General features: G+C 43.0%; 1 protein-coding gene across 1 annotated transcript in view; it reads right to left on the reverse strand.

Annotated features, from left to right (window-relative positions):
• Window positions 1-708: 708 nt before the first annotated feature.
• LOC113123733 (rho GTPase-activating protein 20-like) overlaps window positions 709-21,451 on the reverse strand; it is a 26,442-nt gene continuing 5,699 nt past the window's right edge. Inside the window, exons 3-15 of the mRNA XM_026295983.1 lie at window positions 16,981-17,157; window positions 15,667-15,816; window positions 14,963-15,004; window positions 14,632-14,716; window positions 14,388-14,465; window positions 14,110-14,176; window positions 13,488-13,697; window positions 10,726-10,916; window positions 10,158-10,322; window positions 9,787-9,896; window positions 9,139-9,328; window positions 5,228-5,342; window positions 709-3,980 (exon numbers count right to left, since the gene is read on the reverse strand). Of these exons, the coding sequence (XP_026151768.1) occupies window positions 2,305-3,980; window positions 5,228-5,342; window positions 9,139-9,328; window positions 9,787-9,896; window positions 10,158-10,322; window positions 10,726-10,916; window positions 13,488-13,697; window positions 14,110-14,176; window positions 14,388-14,465; window positions 14,632-14,716; window positions 14,963-15,004; window positions 15,667-15,816; window positions 16,981-17,157 (3,256 nt within the window). The 3' untranslated portion in view covers window positions 709-2,304. The remainder of the gene's footprint in view (window positions 3,981-5,227; window positions 5,343-9,138; window positions 9,329-9,786; window positions 9,897-10,157; window positions 10,323-10,725; window positions 10,917-13,487; window positions 13,698-14,109; window positions 14,177-14,387; window positions 14,466-14,631; window positions 14,717-14,962; window positions 15,005-15,666; window positions 15,817-16,980; window positions 17,158-21,451) is intronic.

Below are 21,451 nucleotides of genomic sequence, written 5' to 3' on the forward strand. Positions count from 1 at the left end.
GGCTTAAACAAACGTTCCTGGGATGCTTCAGACCGCAGTCACAAAGGAACTGCACAATGTTCCTTCCAAAAATTCCTCCATAAATTATTTGATGTGCCTCAGTGTTGATTATGCAATCCTCCAACTTTTATATCCCCAGCAACACATACTTGTACTGTGCAGCCAAACATTGTTCAAAGAAAGACATTTATTTTCAGTTCTAGTAAGAATTGAAAGGTTTCAAAATCGCTACAGTCATTTGTAAATTTTGTAGAAGAGAAAAAGCTTTTCTTTTGGCTCTAACTGCATATCCATCCACCCATCCATCCATCCATCCATCCATCCATCCTCTATACCCACTTAGTCCTAACCAGGGTCCCAGGGATCAGCTGGAGCCTATCCCAGCTCTCTTTGGGTGAAAGGCAGGGGTCCACCCTGGACAGGTCACCAGTCCATCACAGGGCCACATAGAGACAAACAACCTCACACACTCACACTCACTCCTATGGGCAATTTAGAGTCACCAATCAACCTGACATACACGCTAACCACTAATCCACCGTACCGCCCCTCTAACTGTATAATCATTTGCTATAGATACTAAATTGTGTAACATAATTGTATGTATATGACCCTTGTTCTAAATCTCCCCTCCAGTATGTTTTTTGTGGTCACACTCAAAAACAAATTCACAGTTTCAAAGCAGTTTCACAAGAGCAACATTTATTAAAATTAATGATATTTTGTTCATGTGAGCACTGGACATCAAATGTACATCATATACAAATGGTGTGTTCTGTAGTAAATATATCTTCTATAGAGACAGCAGCATCAAAATTGGCATGTACAAAAATACATATTTTGATTTTTCCACACAGCACAACATACTAAGGGAACATGATAATGTATTTATATATATATATATATTTAGATATTTCTGTATCATAAATATGCAGAACTTTACACATTGAATACAATTCACTGTATTGGAGATAACAATTAAAATATTAATATACAGGAAAAAGTACATTTTGGTAACACTAAACATAACGGCCTTATTCCAGTGTGATCATGTGGAAAGGTTGAGTTGAAAATAACACTATGTTAATACTGTACTCAAGAATACTTCTCTTACACTGTGCTAAGAATATATTATCTTTAGGTATGTATTTACATACGTTTCAGTACATTAATACACAGTGAAATAAGGTCATTTATTGTAAAGCGTCGCCTAAGAAATCAACACTGCATTAACAGCAGCACTGAAACAAGGTGTCATATTATGGACAAACATACAACAGCTACAGAAACTGATATCAATGGTGCATTCAGCTCAACACACACACAGACACACACACACACACACGTACACACTGTGTTCTTGCTATTCTGTGAGACTAAATGGGTTTTTCAGTGAGAAAAATTAAGTGCTACAAAAGCAAGACTAAAGGAGACGTCTCCTTGGATGGCACAGGTTTTCTCACATATCACATTATATTAAACAGCACTTAGTTTCACACTTAGACAGTTTTGCTCCCTCCCAGGTCACAGAGATATAAACCAGAGCTATGGAGGATAACACTGGGTGCTGTGTGGCTCTGAATAAATACCGGCCTTACTGATTCACTGATTCACTCTCTGGAAGAGTAATAGTTCACCTAACAGATGCAACTGGTCATAAAATGTTGTTAAACTAGTTTAAGATGTATTATTTTCTTAAGGTACAAGTATGTACAGTCAGGGCATCTGTACTCATCTGGTGCAGCAGCAAACGTCACAGGTGACAGAGCTGAAAACACGTTCATAGTATTTGCATTTAGTCAAAGAAGAACAGAGCAGCACTGAACAGTTGTCGTGCTAACTTTTATAGCCCAATGTTGTGTACTTGCTGTGGTAATGACTGTTTACAGATCCAGATGTGAAGTTAAACTGATTCTTCACATCTTTTTTGTAACACATGAATGAATTAGACTCATTTTGATTTTGCTAGAAAGTAATGTCATGTCATATGAAAGCACTTTTCAACCTCTTGTAAAGTACTGCACATTATAACCAACAAGCTCTTCCGCCTACTTTTTGCCAGATGTCTGTCATGTGATGCAGATCATGGTGACAAGATAAAACACTGGAGCAGCAAGTGTATCCGTACCGTTTAAAATATCTACTTTGGATGTACCGTTACCGTAAATGGCAACACCTCTTTGTATCAGGCTGACCACTGCTGCCAGAAGGACAAAGGTGTGTATAGAGGAATATAAGAAGACAAGTGAACATATCAGGTAAAAAAATCTCTCTCTTACAGGTTTGCCTGTACAAAGTTCTTATTTACACATATGATTCTTCTGCAAAAAAAAGCTGTTCAAAATCGTCCACACGTGGGTCACTGCACCGCCTGTTCTGAAACTCCCTCTTCCCCTGCACAATAGCTAGCGCCACCTCCTGACTCCTCCGCAGGCAGGTAGCTGTGTCCACCTGACCCTGCGAGGAAAAGTAGTCTCTTACAGCCCTGGTAGCAGAAGGAGAGAGGCAGAAGTGTGGCTCACCATGGTTGGGCTCCACGTCTGACACTCTTAGGCCACCAATTTGGGGCTGACCTTTGGAGGTCCGAGGTCTGTCCAAGTCGAGACTGCAGGGTGGGTGAGAGTTCCCATTGACCTTGGTAGGTTCGGATGCTCGGCGGGGGAGGGGAAGGGTCTCCTTGTGTTCCTCCATGGTTGGAGTCAGAGAGTGGGACTTTTGTCTCTGGAGGACCAGAGTGGTGGTGCTCTGTCCATAGAAAACACCCTGAGGGGGCTGCACGCACTCACTTCCAGCCTGTGTGACCTCACTTCCTGCATCTGCTTTAGGGTTGATAGGGGAAGCTGAGGTGCTCTTGGTAGAGGTCTGTTCGTGGAGCTGCTTCAGCTCTCTGACTGTCAGAGGTTTCTCTGTGCCTCTGTAGAAAGGAGAGCGGCCACGCTGCAGCTGCAGCAGCGCCTGTTGGTAGGACGGAGGGCTGCTGGATCTCCGCCGGCAGTTTTGATTTGTCACCACAGTCTCCATGGCACTGACAGAGTAGCCATTACTGGTTTTCCCATTTACCACTGGCAAGTCCTCCTCTGTGTGCCCAGGATCAGGCTGCTTTAATGACAGACGGCGGTCCTTCTTGAGCCACGTGTTTGGGTGGAGGCCATGGGGCTGGGAGCTGTTTTGGCTGGCCCGAGGGGGCTGGGTGAGCTGTGAACAATAAAGTGGCACGTCCTTCTGAGAAGGTGACAGCTGGGGTCGTCCAGGAACGTGAGGAGAGAGAGGAACCGTCTCGGCCAATAGAATCACCCCATTGGAAGCGTAGTCAGTAGAGTACTGTGAGAAGGCGGAGTCTAAAGAGCTGAGGGAGGAGCCTGTGGGTGAGGTTGCTGGTGATGACAGACTGGAACAGCTGACATCCAGTCGCAAAGGAGGCGAAGGGGCGTGCTTCATCTTCCTCCGCCCACCATGCTGGACTTTGGAAGGACCCTTCTCACATCTGTCCTCCCCCTTCTCCTTCAGCTGCAGCCCATTCATCTCCTGCTCCAGAAACACCTCGTCCTCGTCCTCCTCCCTCTCCCCTTCCATGGCAGCATCGTAGCTCGCCTTCCTTACCGGTAGGCGATGGTTATCAGCAGGGACCGTCGCCATACCCAAGGGCAGTGTGCTTGCCAGGGCCAAAGCAGGCTCTGAACTCCTCCTCAGCCTCCTGGGACCCTGTGATTGGCCGTTGGCCTGGCGGGTGCGAGGCTGTCGAACTGCAGGGCTGAACCTCCTGGGTCTGGCCAGCGGGGGGAGTTGCAGTAGGAGGTCAGTCTCAGGGTCAGGATCGCCGTCACAGTCACTGAGAGTGATGACAGAGTCGCGGCTGCGGCTGTCGGGCTTGTCTTTGTCCCGGAGCGGCAGCTGCTCTTGGTAGGGAGACTCAGGGTCATCGTTCAGCTCATTCTCCAGACTGTCGTAGGATGAGTCGTTCATCTGGAAGGACGACACATCTGGGCAGAGCAAGACGGAAAGGAGGGAAGGGGATGAGCAGGGAAATAAAGCAATAAAAAAAGAGGGAAAAACATCATTATGATACTTGGAACACAGGAAAACACAATGATTTGGCAAATATAAAACACAGACTATCTTTTTTAGGTTTTACCATTTCATTTCCTGTAATGGTCATGTAGACCTAAAATTACACAGCTTTTGCAGACATCCCCTTTATATCCTGCAATTTACAGTCTTTCCATGTACCAGCTACCAAAATTAGCAGTCTGAGTTGAAGGAGACCAAACTTGATTTATTTTGAGCCCACACCAAAATGAAAGGAAAGCTACAACAACATATCCCACATTCTCTTGCTCTGTACTGGCAGAAACTAACATTCACAAAAGAAGTGAGAGCAGTTTGAGAGAAACTATCAAAGTTTGGCCCCAGGAGCTGAATGGACAAAGTCACGGTTCACCGATGGAGACAAAGAGAACAAAGGACAACGTGTCCTCCTGCCAGCGTGCACCATGACCTGTGGTGGTTATTTATGGAGTGAAGAAGAAAGTTTTGGCATTTATGAATGAGGAGATTCAATGCTGCGTTAATCAGCACCCGTGACCCTGGTAATCACTGAAATTACTGCAGGTTGACCCCAATCAAGAGGCCTGACACAGCCTCAGCCATTCAATACCGCACATACACACACACGCTGTGCAGGTCAGCCTCAATCCACCTTGTTATAATATTTTGGGATGTAACACACTGAAGCATTGTCAGTCACACACACACACACTCTGACCTTCAACTATGTCCACGCCTCAATGTTTCTTCTTCTTTACTAAGCTATTAATTAATGACAAGTCAAATTGTATTTTTATCTGATCAAAATGGTCCAAACATTTGATGTGGAGGTCACAGAAAGATATTCAGCGTGTACATCTTCACTTCATAGACGTAGCTGTGAAACAAATGTTGCTGTCGTGTTACTGGCTGATTCTTTCTCAGACCTTCATCGCGTTTATATAACAGAGCTGAATCAGTTATGTGACTGTTGGGACTATGAGCTAATATAAATGATGTGATACATGTCATTTCAGTGGTTTAATCAAAGACCAGAGCTGGGAACTCTGGGTAAAAAGCCAAACCCACAGACTTGGACTCCAAATCAAACTCTGTCCATGCTCTGCTCATTTTCATTTTATACCACATGCTTCACTGTCAGGTTCATTTCTGTTCTCTTTACTGTCTGTCATCTCTGAGTTACCTGAGCCGTGATCGCTGCTGCTGCTCTTCTGGCTGAAGCTCCTGAACAGCGAGGGCACGTCATCTCCCAGAACGCTGCTGCAGTTCTCTATCAGGAAGCGGACCAGCTCACAGACCTGCAGGGAGAAACACCACCTGGTTACAGCACGAACCCTTTGACTTTTCTTCGCTGCAACTGCTGCCAATTCATTTTCATTGTTATACAGTTGGATGAAGGAGTGAATCAGAAAATAGAACCTCATTTGTTGAAGCACACGCGCCAAAATGGAAATGGATATTATATGTGTGCTGTGATAAAACCAGTGTGTAGTTGCCTGTTCTGCAGCTACGGCCTGCTTCATTCTGTGGCACTGTGACCTAAATAACTGTGATATCTCCAAAAGCTGTGTTTTTTTTTATGTGTATCTTCTATTATCACTGTGAGAAAGTTTGTGTTTGTTTGTTTGCACTGATGTTGACCTTCCAACTGCTACAAGAATATTTGCATTTCAACCCAACCAAGAAAACATCAAACTCCTTCTTCCCAGTCCTGGATAATATCCTGATAATAAAATATGAGATCATGTGGGGGCTTTGAGTATCTCCTGCTCAAATACTGAATTCTTGTTGAATGACCACTGCTGGGAACAACAGACAAATCTGGTTTTTAACACTCTACGATGAAGGCATGGCTATTTCCATCATCGTGTTTAGAAGTAAATACTCAAATTCACAACAACAAACGTCATCTAAGAAACAACTGTGCTGTTTTCTTCAAGTAGACACTTAGACCAGCTCGGGCTTTGACAGATCACAGATCACATGTCTCTACTTTTCTCAGCCCAGTTGGAATCTGTCCACAAACAAATCACATTTCTAGTCTGAAGCAACTAAACAGAAAAAAAATGTACTTAGCACATACAGCATCCTGTGAATCAAATAGCCAGCCAGAGCCACTCAGAGACGTTGGAGCCTCATCCTCCCCAGTTTGTGGAAAGTTTCCTCTAAACTTTCCACAAATTCTGCCTGTTTTGTTTATAAATGAGTTGTTTGTCCTGCCTTCACTCTGTTTCTGTGACACTATGGAAAACACACAGAGACAAACAGACTTCAGGGCCTCACTGCTTGTGAGCCAGATGTTGTGTATTCACAGGTCTGTATGGTGTCCACATGCATTTCAGGAGTCAGCTCTCAGAAGTAAAGCCTCTTTGGCTAAACACCGTGATACACTGTAAAGCAGCTTTGGCCTATAATTTAGCTATAAATTCTTCTAACAAATGGAAAAGATCTAATCGTGTAGTGAGACAATTTAACCTACTTCCAATAAATTCATCCTATTTCATGACTTTAGGAGATTCAGGGCTTCAGTACGGAACTATTTTTCACAGTGTGCTAAAACAAACACTGGTGGTTCATTTGTCCTCAGTTAATCTGGTAGATGATGGAGGTTGAAAGCTAAGTATTTTCAGAGTTATATAATTGAATGAGCTCTATGGTCGTTTCATTCTAGCAGTCAGGCACAGTTAATCCCTTACAATACAACAAAACTTCCCTTCTGGTTTAATCTCTGCACATTCTGACTGTCTGTCTGTCAGACCTCTGACTGCACAACCCACCTCCTCCATAACATCCATGATGTCCAGAGACACTTGTCCAAAGGTTTCCAGTAACCACCTTCTGGATCTACTCCAGACCCTGGGGATCCTGTCCTACCTCCTGTCTTCATGTAGCCTTACACCTAGTAAAAACACTTCACATCACTTTTTAGGTCCTAAGCAGCCCACTAGGAGCAGCCAATCAGGATTAAATCCATAATCATTTAGTTTCTGGACTAGTGTTTCTGAGTGAGATACCACTTCACTGCATGATTATTATTATCGAGCAGGATTATTAGAGAGAGAAAATAGCAGCACTGGGATAACAGACCTGTAAAAATGATCATTCTTTCATGTTTTGTTGACGATGTATCTCTTTACTCTAATGTGGCTAAAACAGCTGCTAATGCAAAGAAATAGGAAGATAAATATGTCACAGTAAAATAGCCCTTTGACATTTTCCTTTCTGATGTTTTCACCACGTTCATTCATTCCTCTCAAACCTTCTAGTTTTTCTTTCTTCTTTCTTGTGTCATTTCACTTTTCTTATCACGCAACTCTCTCCTTCCTTTAGTCTTCCTGAACCTCTTTCATCCCTCGTTCAGCATTCCTCGCTGTCACTCAAAGAGGGCTGATACGTGACACAGAGCACTGTTTCAAAGAGCCTGAGGGCATCCAGACTTTCACCCGTCCATCCATCAACAGCTCATTCAGAAGTGCTTCTTGTTATCTTTATCTCCCTCTCAGCCATTCAGAAAAACAGGAAAAATTCAACACAATGCTGTGTATCATTCAGAAAATATGTGTTGCGGTAGGAACACAAGTTGAGAGTGGATTTTCTACAATGGCTGCCACAGTATCTACTACTACTGCCCCTACTATCTACTACTACTTCTGCAGGCTACATGGAGCACATACATTATTTTGATATGTACATTTGTATGTGCATTGCAGCTGTGTGTTGGTGGGTCATCTCAACACAAGCATCCAGCAGCCTGCAAAGCAAAATCTCTCTGCTCAAGTATTTTCCCTGCACTGGATCCTGCCTGTGACTGTAACTGTACAACAACTCAAGCTGCATCTAACAACAGACACTCCTGAACGGCCTTCAGCCAAAAACATTTAAATTATGTGCTGCATAAAAGAGTAAGAGACACAAAGGCTAAACTGAATTGGCTAAAACCGAGTCCTCACGTGTCACCAGACGAGGTTGGAATCTAGCCATTAAGCAGCCAGGGGCCCCAACTAGTTTAAATTGGCCCCTGGCTCTGACCACAAGGAGGGAAATGTCAAAATCCCACTTTGTTATTTTTTAGTTTTTCCCAGAAGAAGGCTGCCTGTACTCAGGCCACACACACAAAGACGTGTGTGTGACAGAGAAAGTCTTATCAGTGGAGTATTTGTGAAAGAGATTTTTAGGCATGTTGAGGGTATTTGTGCTGAGAAGTGTGTGTGTGTGTGTGTGTGTGTGTGTGTGAATACAGAAAGAGAGGGCTGTTTCTGCGACACTATTTTCCCCTAAAACACACACTTGGTCTCAGGATTCTGTAGGAAACTATTTCCATATTTTCTCACTGAACCTCAACCACCTCAAGGATACACACACACACACACACACACAAACACACGTACACAGATTTGAAAAGACAAGCAAACCAACCCACACAGACAGTGTGTAACTCAATCACTGTAAATAGACTACAAATCAAAAGCTTTGAATTCCTTCGGTCTTAATGTGTGCATGAAGGGCTCTGGTGGCTGCTGCTGCTACTGTGGAGGAATTAAACTGCTTCTCAACCCAAAACCTACAAATAACACGCTTTGGAAATACCACGAATAATGTGCCACAAATGCGGATTTCATGTGCAACGCATGCACCAAACGTCTTCCATTTCCTCCACTATGGGAGATGGTTGTGATTAAGTGAAGCGATCAGGGCAGGCGTCATGATGAATGAAATCCTGCTACCAAAACCCACATCCATTGCATGTGAAATCATGTACATATTGCTCCGTCTTTCCAAAGCATGTTATTTGTGCACGCTGAGGTGAGCTCAGGCTGCTTTTTATTTTCATGTGGCTAAGCGAGATATGAGGGGAAAACAGTGTTGCTTCACCACTGAGTTAACTTTGGATTTATGAAAATATAATTAGGAGGAACGGCACATGAAGGTCACCACAAACTGTTATTAAAGGCTGTTACTATTTTGACTCCAGCTTCACTCCTTTCTGATTTTGCATGCGCACATCACGCTCAGTGCATCTCAGATACACTTCCAACAGCTCGGGGAGCATGCTGTGTGTGGTTCTGTCAGATCTGAGGATTCATAATAATTTACCTTTTTGGTGCCCTCCCCCTCCATCTCAGGGGTGCTTGTTGCAGGAGCCCAAAGCATGCTGGGTGCAATACAGACAGACAGGTTGAAGGCGTTCATCTGGTTATCGTGGGCGTTGCCTTGGATACAATGCAGCACGGCGATCACATGTCGCAGCAGAAGCAGGTTCTCACTGGGCAGGAGGTGGAGCAACCTGAGAGAGAGCGATGGAGAGAGAGAAGAGAGAGAGAGAGAGAGAGAAGTCATAAATCATCTAAAAAAACATTTTGTCCCTGCTCCTTGTTGTCACACAGTGTGACTGTTGTCATGTTGTTTGCTGAGGCTCCTCAGGAATTTCTCCATAAACGTGATCATTGCTACACTCGTACCAGTTGCTTTTTATTTTCCTAAGCAAAAAGGAATTTGGTTTGTTCCTTGTGGATTTGGAGAACTGCCCTGTGTCTCTTTCCTTCCTTCGCTCTCCAGACATAAACAGTGTGCAATTAAAGGAAGTGTCACAGTGAGGTGTTAGGGCACCAGAAACCCCCAGATCTCTCATTTATTTATCCACCTGTCCAATAAACATCTGTGTGACTTGTCTGTGTGAGTGTGTATGAGAAGCGGTTTGGCCTGAAAATTTATGTTATTTCAAGATTTGAAGACAGTCGCTACCTCTGGACAGCCTGTATCCTCTCCTCCCCTCTCTCTCCCTCCATCACATCCATCCACTGGTCGTAGAGATCCACACACAACATGCTCCCTGGGACATTTCGCAGGAAATCCTGTATACAGAACAATATTTATGCATTAATTCATTTGTTTTTTAAATCTGCCAACCTCAAGCTTGTTTTACAATTAGGGATTAATTAACTAAGGACTATTTTCTTTAGTGAATATCACTAAATGCTGCACCTTGTGTCTGGCTGTGCAGAGACAGATTAACCTGTCTGGACCTGTGTGACTGTGGACACACATCAGTAGCTCCTGCTTTCTCCTGTCCGGTTTTAAACGAGTGAGTGTGTGGTCTAGTGTGTGTGTGTTACCTTGAGGACAGCAGCAACAACGAACACAGACTGGTGTGAGATCTCTGGGTCCTCGGTCCCCCTGTCCAATCTGTCTCGAAGCTCCCGGCAGGCTTTGGCCCCAGCTGAGCGCCTGAAGACGCCCTTGGTGTAGGGTCCCTCCAGGTACAGGAACACCAGCATGTCCTGGAAGAAACAGGGAGATGGAAGATAACCTATGTAAGACTAATTACCAGGCTTTAATTACTTACACAATTAAAAGCTGTTCGAAGGCCCTAACAGCCAAAAACAATTTATTATTTAAACCAAGAGGTAGAATTTTGATTTCTTATTCAACATATGGATTTTCACTTTGCTAGTAATTTCAACATTTTCTTTATTTCTCTCTTTAATTAAGTCGTCTATCTGAGACATGCAGTACAGTCTAATACAAGCAGCTGGTGTGTATCTTCACCTCACAGAGCAATAATCCAACAGTAACTAAAAATACATCTACTTCAAATACAGATACACTTTCACCCCCCAGTGACCCTCTCCAGACGGGCCCTTGACTTGTCCTACTGGTCTCCATGACCTCCATCCAACTCACCATGACGGGCTTGGGCAGGCCGTGGTCTGGAGAGCAAACATAGCCCAGGGGGCGTCCGAAGAGGCGTCCTTGAGTGGGGGAGAGTGAGGTCGGGGACAGGGGCAGGCTGTCCAGCTGTGTGTTGGAGCCTCTCCAGAAAGGCCAGTTGATCAGAGACCTCTTCCTCTTAAAGGACTTCTGCTGACCAGGCTCTGCAGGCAAAAAGAAGATGAAGTGAGCTTTAAAAAGGCAAATAACTTGGTAATATTGAATATATTTGTACCTAAACATCCTAAAGGAAGAAATGCAGAATCAATTAAATCTAAAAATCAGGTTCAGCACTGAAAAATAAAGCCACTGATTCTTGCTGAACTCTGCTAATTTCAGCCAAACAATTATGACAAATAAGGTCTAGGTGTTAAAGACAAAGACACATGGGAATCCATAAAATCATTAGAAGAAAGAACCACTGATTCAGTGTTTGAGAGAAACATATGCAGACATGCCCTCATGTTCCACTACACATAACTGAAGGGGTGTGAAAGCACACAGTATATGACTGTGTGTGTTCCTTTTGGTGTGTTTTCCCAGCGGTGCTAAGACACATCTACCTGTGTAGTTTGTGTTTAAGAGTCTGTCTGCAGACAAACCTTCACGGTGTCTACATGTCCTGTGTGACACAACAGCTCAGTGTGTTTCTGCATAACGTTTACAATTTAACTAATCTGCATGCAAAATGACTTAAAGTGCCATTCAAGCCTCCAAGGCACATACAAAACAAACAAGTGACCAAATTTAGACACTACTGCACTGTGACCTGTCCCTGGTTCTGCTAAAATACATGCAATGGAGCAGTGTTAAAAACAGTCTATCAGTTAATTACTTGATGGAGAGAAAATTGCATCTGATTGCATAAATTACTGATGACACCTGCAAATTTGCAAAAACTACAAGCACTGAATTGCAGCAGCTTTGATTTGTCAACAATCTTGAAATTCTAACATTTATGTTGTTAAGCAACTGTGATATGTATGTTTGCTGGGGTGGGACTCTCCTAACAAATGAAAGATTCTTTCAGTGGGTGGAGGACGCAGCAGCTCAGAAAGCCCCACGAAATATGTGCATAGCTCACATAGAATTCATTATTCAATGATCAGCCGTGGCACTGTGCCCAAATACACTGGAACAGAGTTCAGCGGTAAAAGAATTACTGGTCTGCTCTGGCAGTCAGCAGGCCTTCCTATCATTGTAAAAACATGACCTTGCTGTAAATCAGGCGTTACATCATTACAGCTCTCAAGTCAGGGAACAGTTGCAGAGAGGAGGAATGAGGACAGAGAGACAGAGTACTTGTGGACTGGGTGGTCAGTGTCTGTCATCCTGCTGTAATCTTCTGCTTGTGTGTTACACACCAGCCGAATGATGCAGTTTTTCACTTCATGGGCAATAAAACACAGGATTATGTAAGACCAGTTCAGACAGGTGACTGACCTTATCGAGCCTCATAGATTCCTCCCCTGAACTAAATAGTTCTGGATGTAACCGTAACCAAGCAGCTTTAACCCAAACATCAAAAATAACATCACAACATCATGTTACGTTTTATTTTACATTCACCAAATAGTTTCTAATATTGAGGACAGAACTGTCTGCAGGATTGTCTGAGAACAGAAGCCTGGACAGGTGCTTCTCCCGTGGCCACTCAGTTAACACACGTCTATTAACATTTGGGTTTGGGTGAGCGATCAGGCCTCGACAGCAGGTTGGTAGGGAGTGATTATGTAAGATGATGTTGTGTTTGAGTCAGAGGAATCTGAGGAGAAGCTTGTGGTTGGCAAAGTGGAGCCTCTTTGACTGGAAAACACACACTTTTCTCCTCAATTTGTTTTTCCTCTGAACCTCATCTCATCCTTTTTCCATCCCGGTCACCCTGCAGCTCGTCCCTGCTCCTGTGTTTTTCTTTCTTCCCCTCCTCATTTTCTGTCCCTCTCACTTCTGAGGTCTCCTTTTCAGTCTGTCCGTCTGCAAATCCTGCTCTCTATCTGTTACAGTTTGTTGTTTCTTTTTCCTTCACCTCCACTGACCTTCAGACTTACTCAATAGCTGTGTCATCTCTTTTCACTTTCCATCTTCCTATTCTCACACTCATCCGTCCCTTCTGGGGTTTCTTCCTCCTTGTCTGCCTGATGTTTTTTTATTTTGACACCACGTCTGTCCTAACCCCTGCTGCAACCCCTTCTCCACTGAAATCTCTTTTCCCACCGTTCTCGATGACTCCTTTTCTTCTTGCTCTCCCTGATTCATCAACACTAACAGCATGATTCTATGCACAGGAGTGTCAAGAATGAGCAAACAAAATGAAATGGTTTATATAAGTGAAACCAATTCTGAGGAGGCACTTTCTGTTCTGCATCTGTGGGCTCACACTTTGTCTTGTGGTGTTGCAGAGCCGCACTGACAGATGATTTCTGACACAGCCCGTACTCTGCTCTTACTTCATGAATTCTCCTGACTTGTCCATAACCTGATGTCAGACAGTGATTTATGCCTTGCTGCAGGTTTAAACTCAAAATGCAACCCATTTCTGCAAATACATAATGAGGACTAGCATTTTCAGTTTGGAGGCAATTTAACTAATCAGCTTTTTAGAATACACCTTGAGGCTGCAGCCTTCCCACATGAAAATGTCTTTTTTTCCAAGCTAGATGAAAAAATAACAGCATGGTGGCTTACTGGGGCCAGATTTCCATTTTATAATGAAAAGCCCTGACCACCAGCCTTACCTATAAGTTGAGCTGGTCCCGGGGCCACCCTGCTGGGTTTGAGGATGAACTGGCACTGGGTATCTGGAGGGAGACACTGGTCCAGGAGCAGCACCTCTGGACAGTCAGTGGGACTCATTGGATCCCTTCCTGCTCCTCCTCCCAGTCCTCCACCACTGCTCCCACCATCCCGAATGTGGCTCATCTTGATGCTGAAGGGAAACTCATGGCCTGAATGAGAGGTCAGGGTTCAGAGGTTAAAGGTGAGGGGTCTGGTATGTGCAGTCTGTGCATGTCACATGGAGCCAAAGCAAAGACTGGGGCAGAACACACACACAATGACACACACACAAGTCAGTGTTTTTAAAATAGTCCATGTGAGAGGGAGGAGATGGGAAGCTTTTATTTATTTTGGTAAAATTTTAATTAATTTTTAAAATATATCATTATGCATCCAGATTTTTAAGAACCACCAATATTATATTATATTGAATCACACATGTACAATTCAGTCTGCTCTAATTCTTATTATGCACCATGATTGCAGGTTAAAGAACTTTTCATACAAAGGGAAAATAGTATTTTTCCTCTACATTTTCCTAATAGTGTTTTAAAAAGTCATGGCTATGACAAGTGGGCTCACCAATGAGAGGGTACGGAGGGTCGTCCTTATTGGAGCTCACCCACAGCCGGTGGTCTTTAACACAACCCTAGAAAAAGCAAAAGAGAATCAGGATTAATTCATTTAGTTTCCATTTAAATTAAATCTATTAGATCTTTCTTGCTTTTACCTGCTGAAATACCTTTATCATAGCACAATGTTGTATAAAGAAACCGCCACAAACACAAAAATTGAAGATATTTATCCTGAAACAGTTTTTGACTTCACATCAAGGCCATCAGTGGCCTTTGGTTACTCACTGCTATGCCAAACTGCAGCAGGGCCGTGCGGATGACATCAGTGGTGCTGTCAGTGTTGCTGACCACAAGTGTCTTGGCCTGATGGAAACATTTTGGAAAAACTATGAAAAAATCCACTTGTTTGAGTGCAACATAAATGACAGCACTGCTAGTCATTAATTACCCACTTATGGACAGACTGCAATCAAACAATATTCCATTTTGTGCTGATGGAAGCAATACAGAGGAAAGAGGAGACTCTTACATATGCGCAGTTTCCAATGTCCTTTGCAAATATCTTTAGTGGAATGGCCTTAGGATCATCCTTCTCTTTTCCCTCAATTATCCGACTGAGTTTAGAAGGAAAACAAGTGGATAAGGCCAGAGTTAAAAGAAGAAAAACATCTGAATATAAGTTAAGTTCAGGAAAATGATATGGTATAGTAGGTTAACATTTAGGAGCATGGAAAATATCAAGCAATTCATCTGGGCTGTAAATAAAATAGTTGCCTTAACCTGAGTGTAAAGGAACTGATTTGCAGAACAAAAACATAACATTACAAACAAAGTAGCAGCAAGAAAAACGAAGCAGTTACCTTTTGATGAGTGCCAACCATTTGTCTTTCTGCTCCTCAGAGCTAAAGAGGAGTAAAGAGAGGAATAAAACATAATTAGAGGAAATCATGTTGAAAACAACATTGTGTTTTTCATTCGTTATGTAACTTCCGCTGGCTAAAAACCACAAAGTGCTCCAAGCTATGACTGAATTCCTGTTGATGGAAACTGAAATGGGTGTGTGTCAGTGTGTATGAACAGATTTATGTCAAATGCACAGCACCGTAAATATGACTGCATGTGCGGGTGTGTTGCATTTCACGACTGTTGTATGTACGTATGTGTGGTTATGTTCTCTACTGCAGTGAAGAAACAACTGACTTACAACTTTCTTGGCTTTAAAGGATTTATGGACTTTGTGGTTGCGTGTTCAGTTTTTTAGGTGCCTTATAATTTGCATCTGTATCTCAGAACATAGTGTACTCTGTCAGACGAATATCAGAGGCATGTTGGAAATATTCTTAGCATGCTGCAATGCAATCCACAGAGATGTACAGAACTGAGTTAGAAAGGTGACACGATGTTACTTTATCCTCATTAAATTGGTGTCTTCTAAGAAAAATACAATTATAAGTCCATTTCCAGACATTCCTCTTCTTGAGTGAGCAGCTTATTTAGTTTATATATGTGTGTGTGTGTGGGGGGGGGGGGGGGGGGGGGGGGGGGGGGCGGGGGGGGGGTGTACCTGAAGGTGGCCACACAGTTGCAGGTGGGCCAGCCCATAACAAAGCTGCTCTCTGGGTTGGTGCTTCCTTCACACACCTCCTCCATGCAGTTGGCTGTCCACATCTCACACACTCGGACTTGGGCCTTAACTTTGAAATGAGTGGGAGACCTGCAGAATAAAGTGTGCTGCGTTACACCTTCTATTGGCTCCAACACGATGTCTCCAAATATTCTGTGCCACCCACAGCCCAGAACTAATCATCCATCCAGTCTATCTAAGGGACCAGACCAGTTAGCCTCACTAGTTACTAGTTAGTCCAGCATATCTCCCTAAACCTTCAGCTTATGATGATCTTCTGAAACACTTAATATAGAAGGAAATATTAAAAGACGGTTATTTTTAAAGGTTAAACACACACTCAGTAGAAGTCTATTTATCCACCGCTGTGATTATACAGGGAAAAACTCCAAATGCACACATGTGGCACACACATATACTCGCCCTTCTATTACGCAGATATAAATCCTCACACACATACACATAAATTAACTTGTTCTCTCTCACACACACATGCCAACACACATTCCTCTAACGTAGCCTGTGTTCAGCCACAACGTAATAAAGCCAGTTATAGCATATACTCTGTGCTGGAGGAGTCAGCTCCACCCGGTGGCACGTGACTCCTAGGACAAACCACAGAGGTCCTGCTGTGTTTGCACTGAGGGATGTGTGTGCACCATAAGTACGTAAGTAAACAGAGCAGAGACCTGCTTCCATCTCTGCAGGTCTATGTGTTTATGTGTTTATATGAGTTTTTGCATGTACAGTGTGTGCACGTTTGTGGACTTCAAAAACACCAAATTTGCTCTTTAAGTTTCTATTTCTGAGATATGTGTGTGTGTGTGTGTGTGTGTGTGTGTGTGTGTGTGTGTGTGTGTGTGTGTGTGTGTGTGTGTGTCGCAGTGTGTTCAGTCTGTGGGTGGGGAGCCCCAAACTGTGTCTTTGATCTGAGCCAGGCTTCATGTGGATTTAATTGGCTGGGAAATAATTATATACTGGGGAATAATGAGGGAGGGGGAGAGAAGCGTAAGAATAAGGGGAAGAGAATGGAGGGGAAGGCTGCAGAGGGATACAGCTCCATCCTCCACTGATTGCTGTTTGATATCAGTGTTAACGAAACAACTAGAAACATATGAAAAGTTGATCTAAATTTATTTCCCTCTTGTCTTGGCTGTTTATGGGTCTCTGCCTCTATTTCCATCTCACTCACGCAACCACATGCATTCCTTCGTTCGCTCTGTCGCTTCACAGGACACACAGAGGGAAACTTACTTGGCTTTGGCGACGAGCAGTGCGTCGTTGAAGAGGAAGAGGTGTCTCTCTTGGATCTGAAGGCCTGTCTTTAGCTGCGTTTGGGCGTGACCCAGGAAAAGGCGGCCTGGACTCTCAGCCAGGAAGGCCTGGACAAGGGGACATGACTCTGGGCTAACTGGTGCTAGGCAGCTTTCCCTGAGGGAAACCAAACAAACACACAACACAGACACACAAAATCAAATGCTATGGATCCCCAAAGGAGACATTTGTGGTGTGGATGTGTTTGGAGGCAACAGGATTTGAAGCCCAGCGGTCGGGCTCAAATGGATGTGGTCGGGCTCAAATTGTCATCATTCAGTAACAATTAAAATAAAAAGACCTTGCAAAAAAATCCACCAGTGAACAGAAACACTGGTAAACACTTGAAACTCATTAGAACAGAAAGATTCAGTGAACTAAATTTGAGTTTCCTTTTGCCACCCATTAAGCACATTTAGGGCAGCAGTCTGGATTAGCACTTCAGACACCGTGGCCCTTTCTCATCTTTCTCTCATTTGAAGATACTCATTCTGCTTCTGTTTAAACAGAACATGGACTCCCACTGGGAAGGTGTTACAGCATGAAATGTGCCTGGCAACATGTGAGGAAACAGCTAAATCTCAGTAAACACAGAAAAATCTAACTATTTAGTGGTTGTAGGCCAAAACTCACAATATAAAGCACAATATAAAGAACCTAAACAACTTTACAGTTTAACTACAGTCTAAATTTGTTGATACATTTCAGTAGAGCTGCAAACACATTTGGTTATTGTATGCACTCCTTTGTTCCAGTGTTTTTACTGGGCTGCAGTAGTGGGGGATTTTCCGAGCTCCTCTAGAGTGTGGCATAAAAATGCTCCGGAAAGCATGTAACTTAAAAACATGAGGTCCGTGTTGTGGGGAACCAAAGTTGTCCAAACAGCTGTTACAATCTTATTAAAGTCTAAAAGTCAATATTTCCTGCATGTCCTTCACTGATTCTTCACAGTCGGACCTACAGCGCAGTTGTTTAGCTGCAAACCATGTGTTGTGTATGTTTTGGAGCTGTACAAAGACGATGGCCAGTCACATCCATGGTGCTTCTACTAGTGTGTATGAGGTCATTTCATTTAGCAACAAATAAATAAAATATAATATATAATAAATATCGTAGATTGTCTAACCTGTCTGTTTCCTCCTTTTCTTTTCCCCTTTAAATGAAACACTCTGAACTACTACTATTTTCAGACGTTGTGACAGAAACATCTTTTAATTAAAACTGTCTATGTCGTATCTGCTTCTCTGCTGTTCGTTCATGGACTGATGTAAACAGAAGGGAATTTTTTGGAGAAAGAGGAAATTGTTTGAGAGCTCCATCCTTTCCTGTTTACCCTTCAGTACCAGATAAAAGACCGAAATTTCCACTTACACACACATGTACACATTTTCTATCTCTCTCGCTGCCCTCTTTCATGTATACAACCATGTACACCCACTCTCCACACTCTCACGCATGTAAACACCCACTCCCTAACATGGTTTCTGTTTTTCTTTCTTTTACACATGCATACAAACGTATGAGGTCGCACGCAAACACGCACACACTTGTACAGTATTTTCACTTTTACGTGGAATAATCTGCCCTGAAGCTGCACTGCTTCATTTGCCTTGGTGAGTTTAAAGCTTTAGGATCTGATGTTGACGCACCCAGTAAATGTAGCATGTTTTTGCTGGGAGGACAGAGGAGTGTGGATTCTCTCATCTACCAAAACCCTTCCCACCACATTACATAAGTGATCGGTTATGTAATTAATTAACAAAGAACGGTCGACTTCGCTGGAGTGCTGCTCTTTGTGTGCCATCCAAAAATAAATTCAAAGGGGGCTGAGTGAATTCAATAAAAAGCGATGAATGTAGCCAATTAGGCGGTGATGCCTGGTCGGACATGTCGCCCTCTGAATACCAAGAATCGAGGACTCATTGAAAACTTTAGAGTAGGACGTAAAGGATGGTGTGAACAGAATCCATCCTATTCATATGCATTTATTTGTGCTTTATAAAGGACATGATCCCATGCTGCTAAAACAATTATAGCAGCTGCAGTACCAGTAAAGGTAATGCTTCTATATAAAAAAAAAAAAAATCTCCCATGTAAGTAATAAAATGAAATGTTTTTACCTCCTTCTGAGAACATTTACATAATAAACACACCCGTGCACTGCAATAAATTAAGCATTTCATCCTGTGTATGTCAAGGACACAGAGGAAGCAACAGGTGCCAGTTACTTCAGCATAGTCTCTATATTTTCCTCTTTTACCTTGTCCATATTTTTTGTCCCCTAAAGTTTAAACTAAGTTTCCTGTGTTCTTGACTCACCCAATATCAGAACTCAGGTCCTTCTGGATTTCTGGGCACAGCAGTAGCTGCACTGCAGGGGGATTTCTGGGTTCCTTGATTAGGTTGCACTGGGATTAACACCATTACAGAGCCAAAGTCTCAAAATTCCCATTGAGTTTATCAACTGCACACATCCTTATCTGCTGTTATTGTCAATGCAGAGCAGGGAAACGCTCCCGTCAGAAGAGTCCACACACACAAACACACTTATACACACTGACAAACCTTCCTGTAAAGCCTCTTTCACATCTCGCTGCACCAAAAGAAGGCAACAGCTTCGGTATTCACCACACATCCATCCCTCCTGAATGTAAGACTGACAGCTGAGGCGGCCGTCCTTTCAGTCTGATGGATGAGCAGCTAATGGTTCCATTATACATCATGTGATGTTGATAAATTGAGTGGCCAGCCCGCCCGCACATTCATGGCCACTTTTGTTGAGGCACCGCTTCGTGGGGAGAACTGTTGACTTTCTGGAACCCAACAAATGGCTGATGTACAATGAGCCACACAACATCACATACTAATGCCCCAGTGTGCCAGCATGAATATTCAAGAAGCACCAGGCAAGATTTGTATGTAAAGGTCGACACATCTTATCTTAAGTACAACTAACGCCACAAAATTGTCTCAGTGGGTTTGAACTGTTGGCTTGTTCTCAACCTGGGTGCTCAAGTCTCCTGCCCCTACAGACTTATTACAACCATGTCACCCTGGTCCCAGGTACACACACTTTTACCATAACTGAAAGAAATGATGAATGGCCTTGTTAGCATAACTTCAACTCAGTATTTGACACCACACTGCTACACTACTGTATCTGCACAGTGTAAAATTACCTCCATTGTCAAACTGGCTCCCTCGGGGCAGCAGCGACAGGCTTATATAATTCTGTCCATCTGTTCAGTTTCATTAGTAACACTGCAGATGACTTCTGTATCTTCCGTGTCATCAGTTTTTTTTCCTGCACACAATTTGCCTCCAACAAATTTTTATGGCATCAATCCAAGAAGAACTGAATGAACAGAGGGACGCTGGTTCACTTCTCTATTGTTTATGCAACATGTAAACTCTGTCTGCAAGAATAAAAACACTAGAAGAGGAGAGTCGCAGACGTAAAGATGATTTATTGAAGATGTCTCTGCCCAGAAGAATGCAAGACAAGGGGTGTGTTTGCTTGTCTGTTGTGTGTCACTCATTGAACTTGTATGCTTGTGTGTTTCTCCATTACATCACCAGTAGTTTGACACAGAACAAGGCTGCCCAGACATGCACAACTGACAGCTCAGTGTGTGGATGACACCGAGAACAAGAGTGTCTGTTAACATGCAGATGAAAGAAGATGCACACACACACACACACACACACACACACACCAGTCTGCACCACAGTGGTAGGTTTTGTTGATTACTGCAATAAACCTGCAGCAAACAAAAGATATTGCTTAAGGTATACACTTCTTTCATTACACTCCAACTGTACTTACAATTAACAACATATATGAACATTATATATTGTTTCTTTGAAAAAAATAAAACTATCCCTTTTTTCGTAAATGTTTAACCTGATTTTACTGCTGATGAAATGTTCTCTGAAGCTCATTTAATTTCATACAGAGTTTTTTTACAGGACGACTCCCTGAAAAGCTGCTGGCTGCAGCTGCAAATAAAGTTTAATAGAGTGAGGTTTATGATTTGGAAAGCCACAACGACTGTCCAGATTTTCTACTCTTCACTGTGACACTTTTCAAATCACACACATCAGTTCATACAATATGGAATAAAGGATAAAGAACTTCACCTACATGACCAGAATAACTGGTGGTTGTATAATGGAAAATCCAAAGAAAGATGTTACATGTTTGATTAACAGGTGATTTCTGGAGATGCACAAACACTAAAACAAAACAACACCAAGCAAACTAAAAAGCCCTTTTCACTCTGTTCGTCTTTTCCTGACTCCCTACCACCTAAACCGGCTGCAACTGTGCTAGATCACTTCCACAGGCAAACTATAATGTTGTCCCCGGCTGACATACAATTCTGTCCATATAATTAGAGGAAATACAGAC

This window comes from Mastacembelus armatus, chromosome 21 (genome assembly GCF_900324485.2).
Source record: "Mastacembelus armatus chromosome 21, fMasArm1.2, whole genome shotgun sequence".
NCBI lineage: Eukaryota > Metazoa > Chordata > Actinopteri > Synbranchiformes > Mastacembelidae > Mastacembelus > Mastacembelus armatus.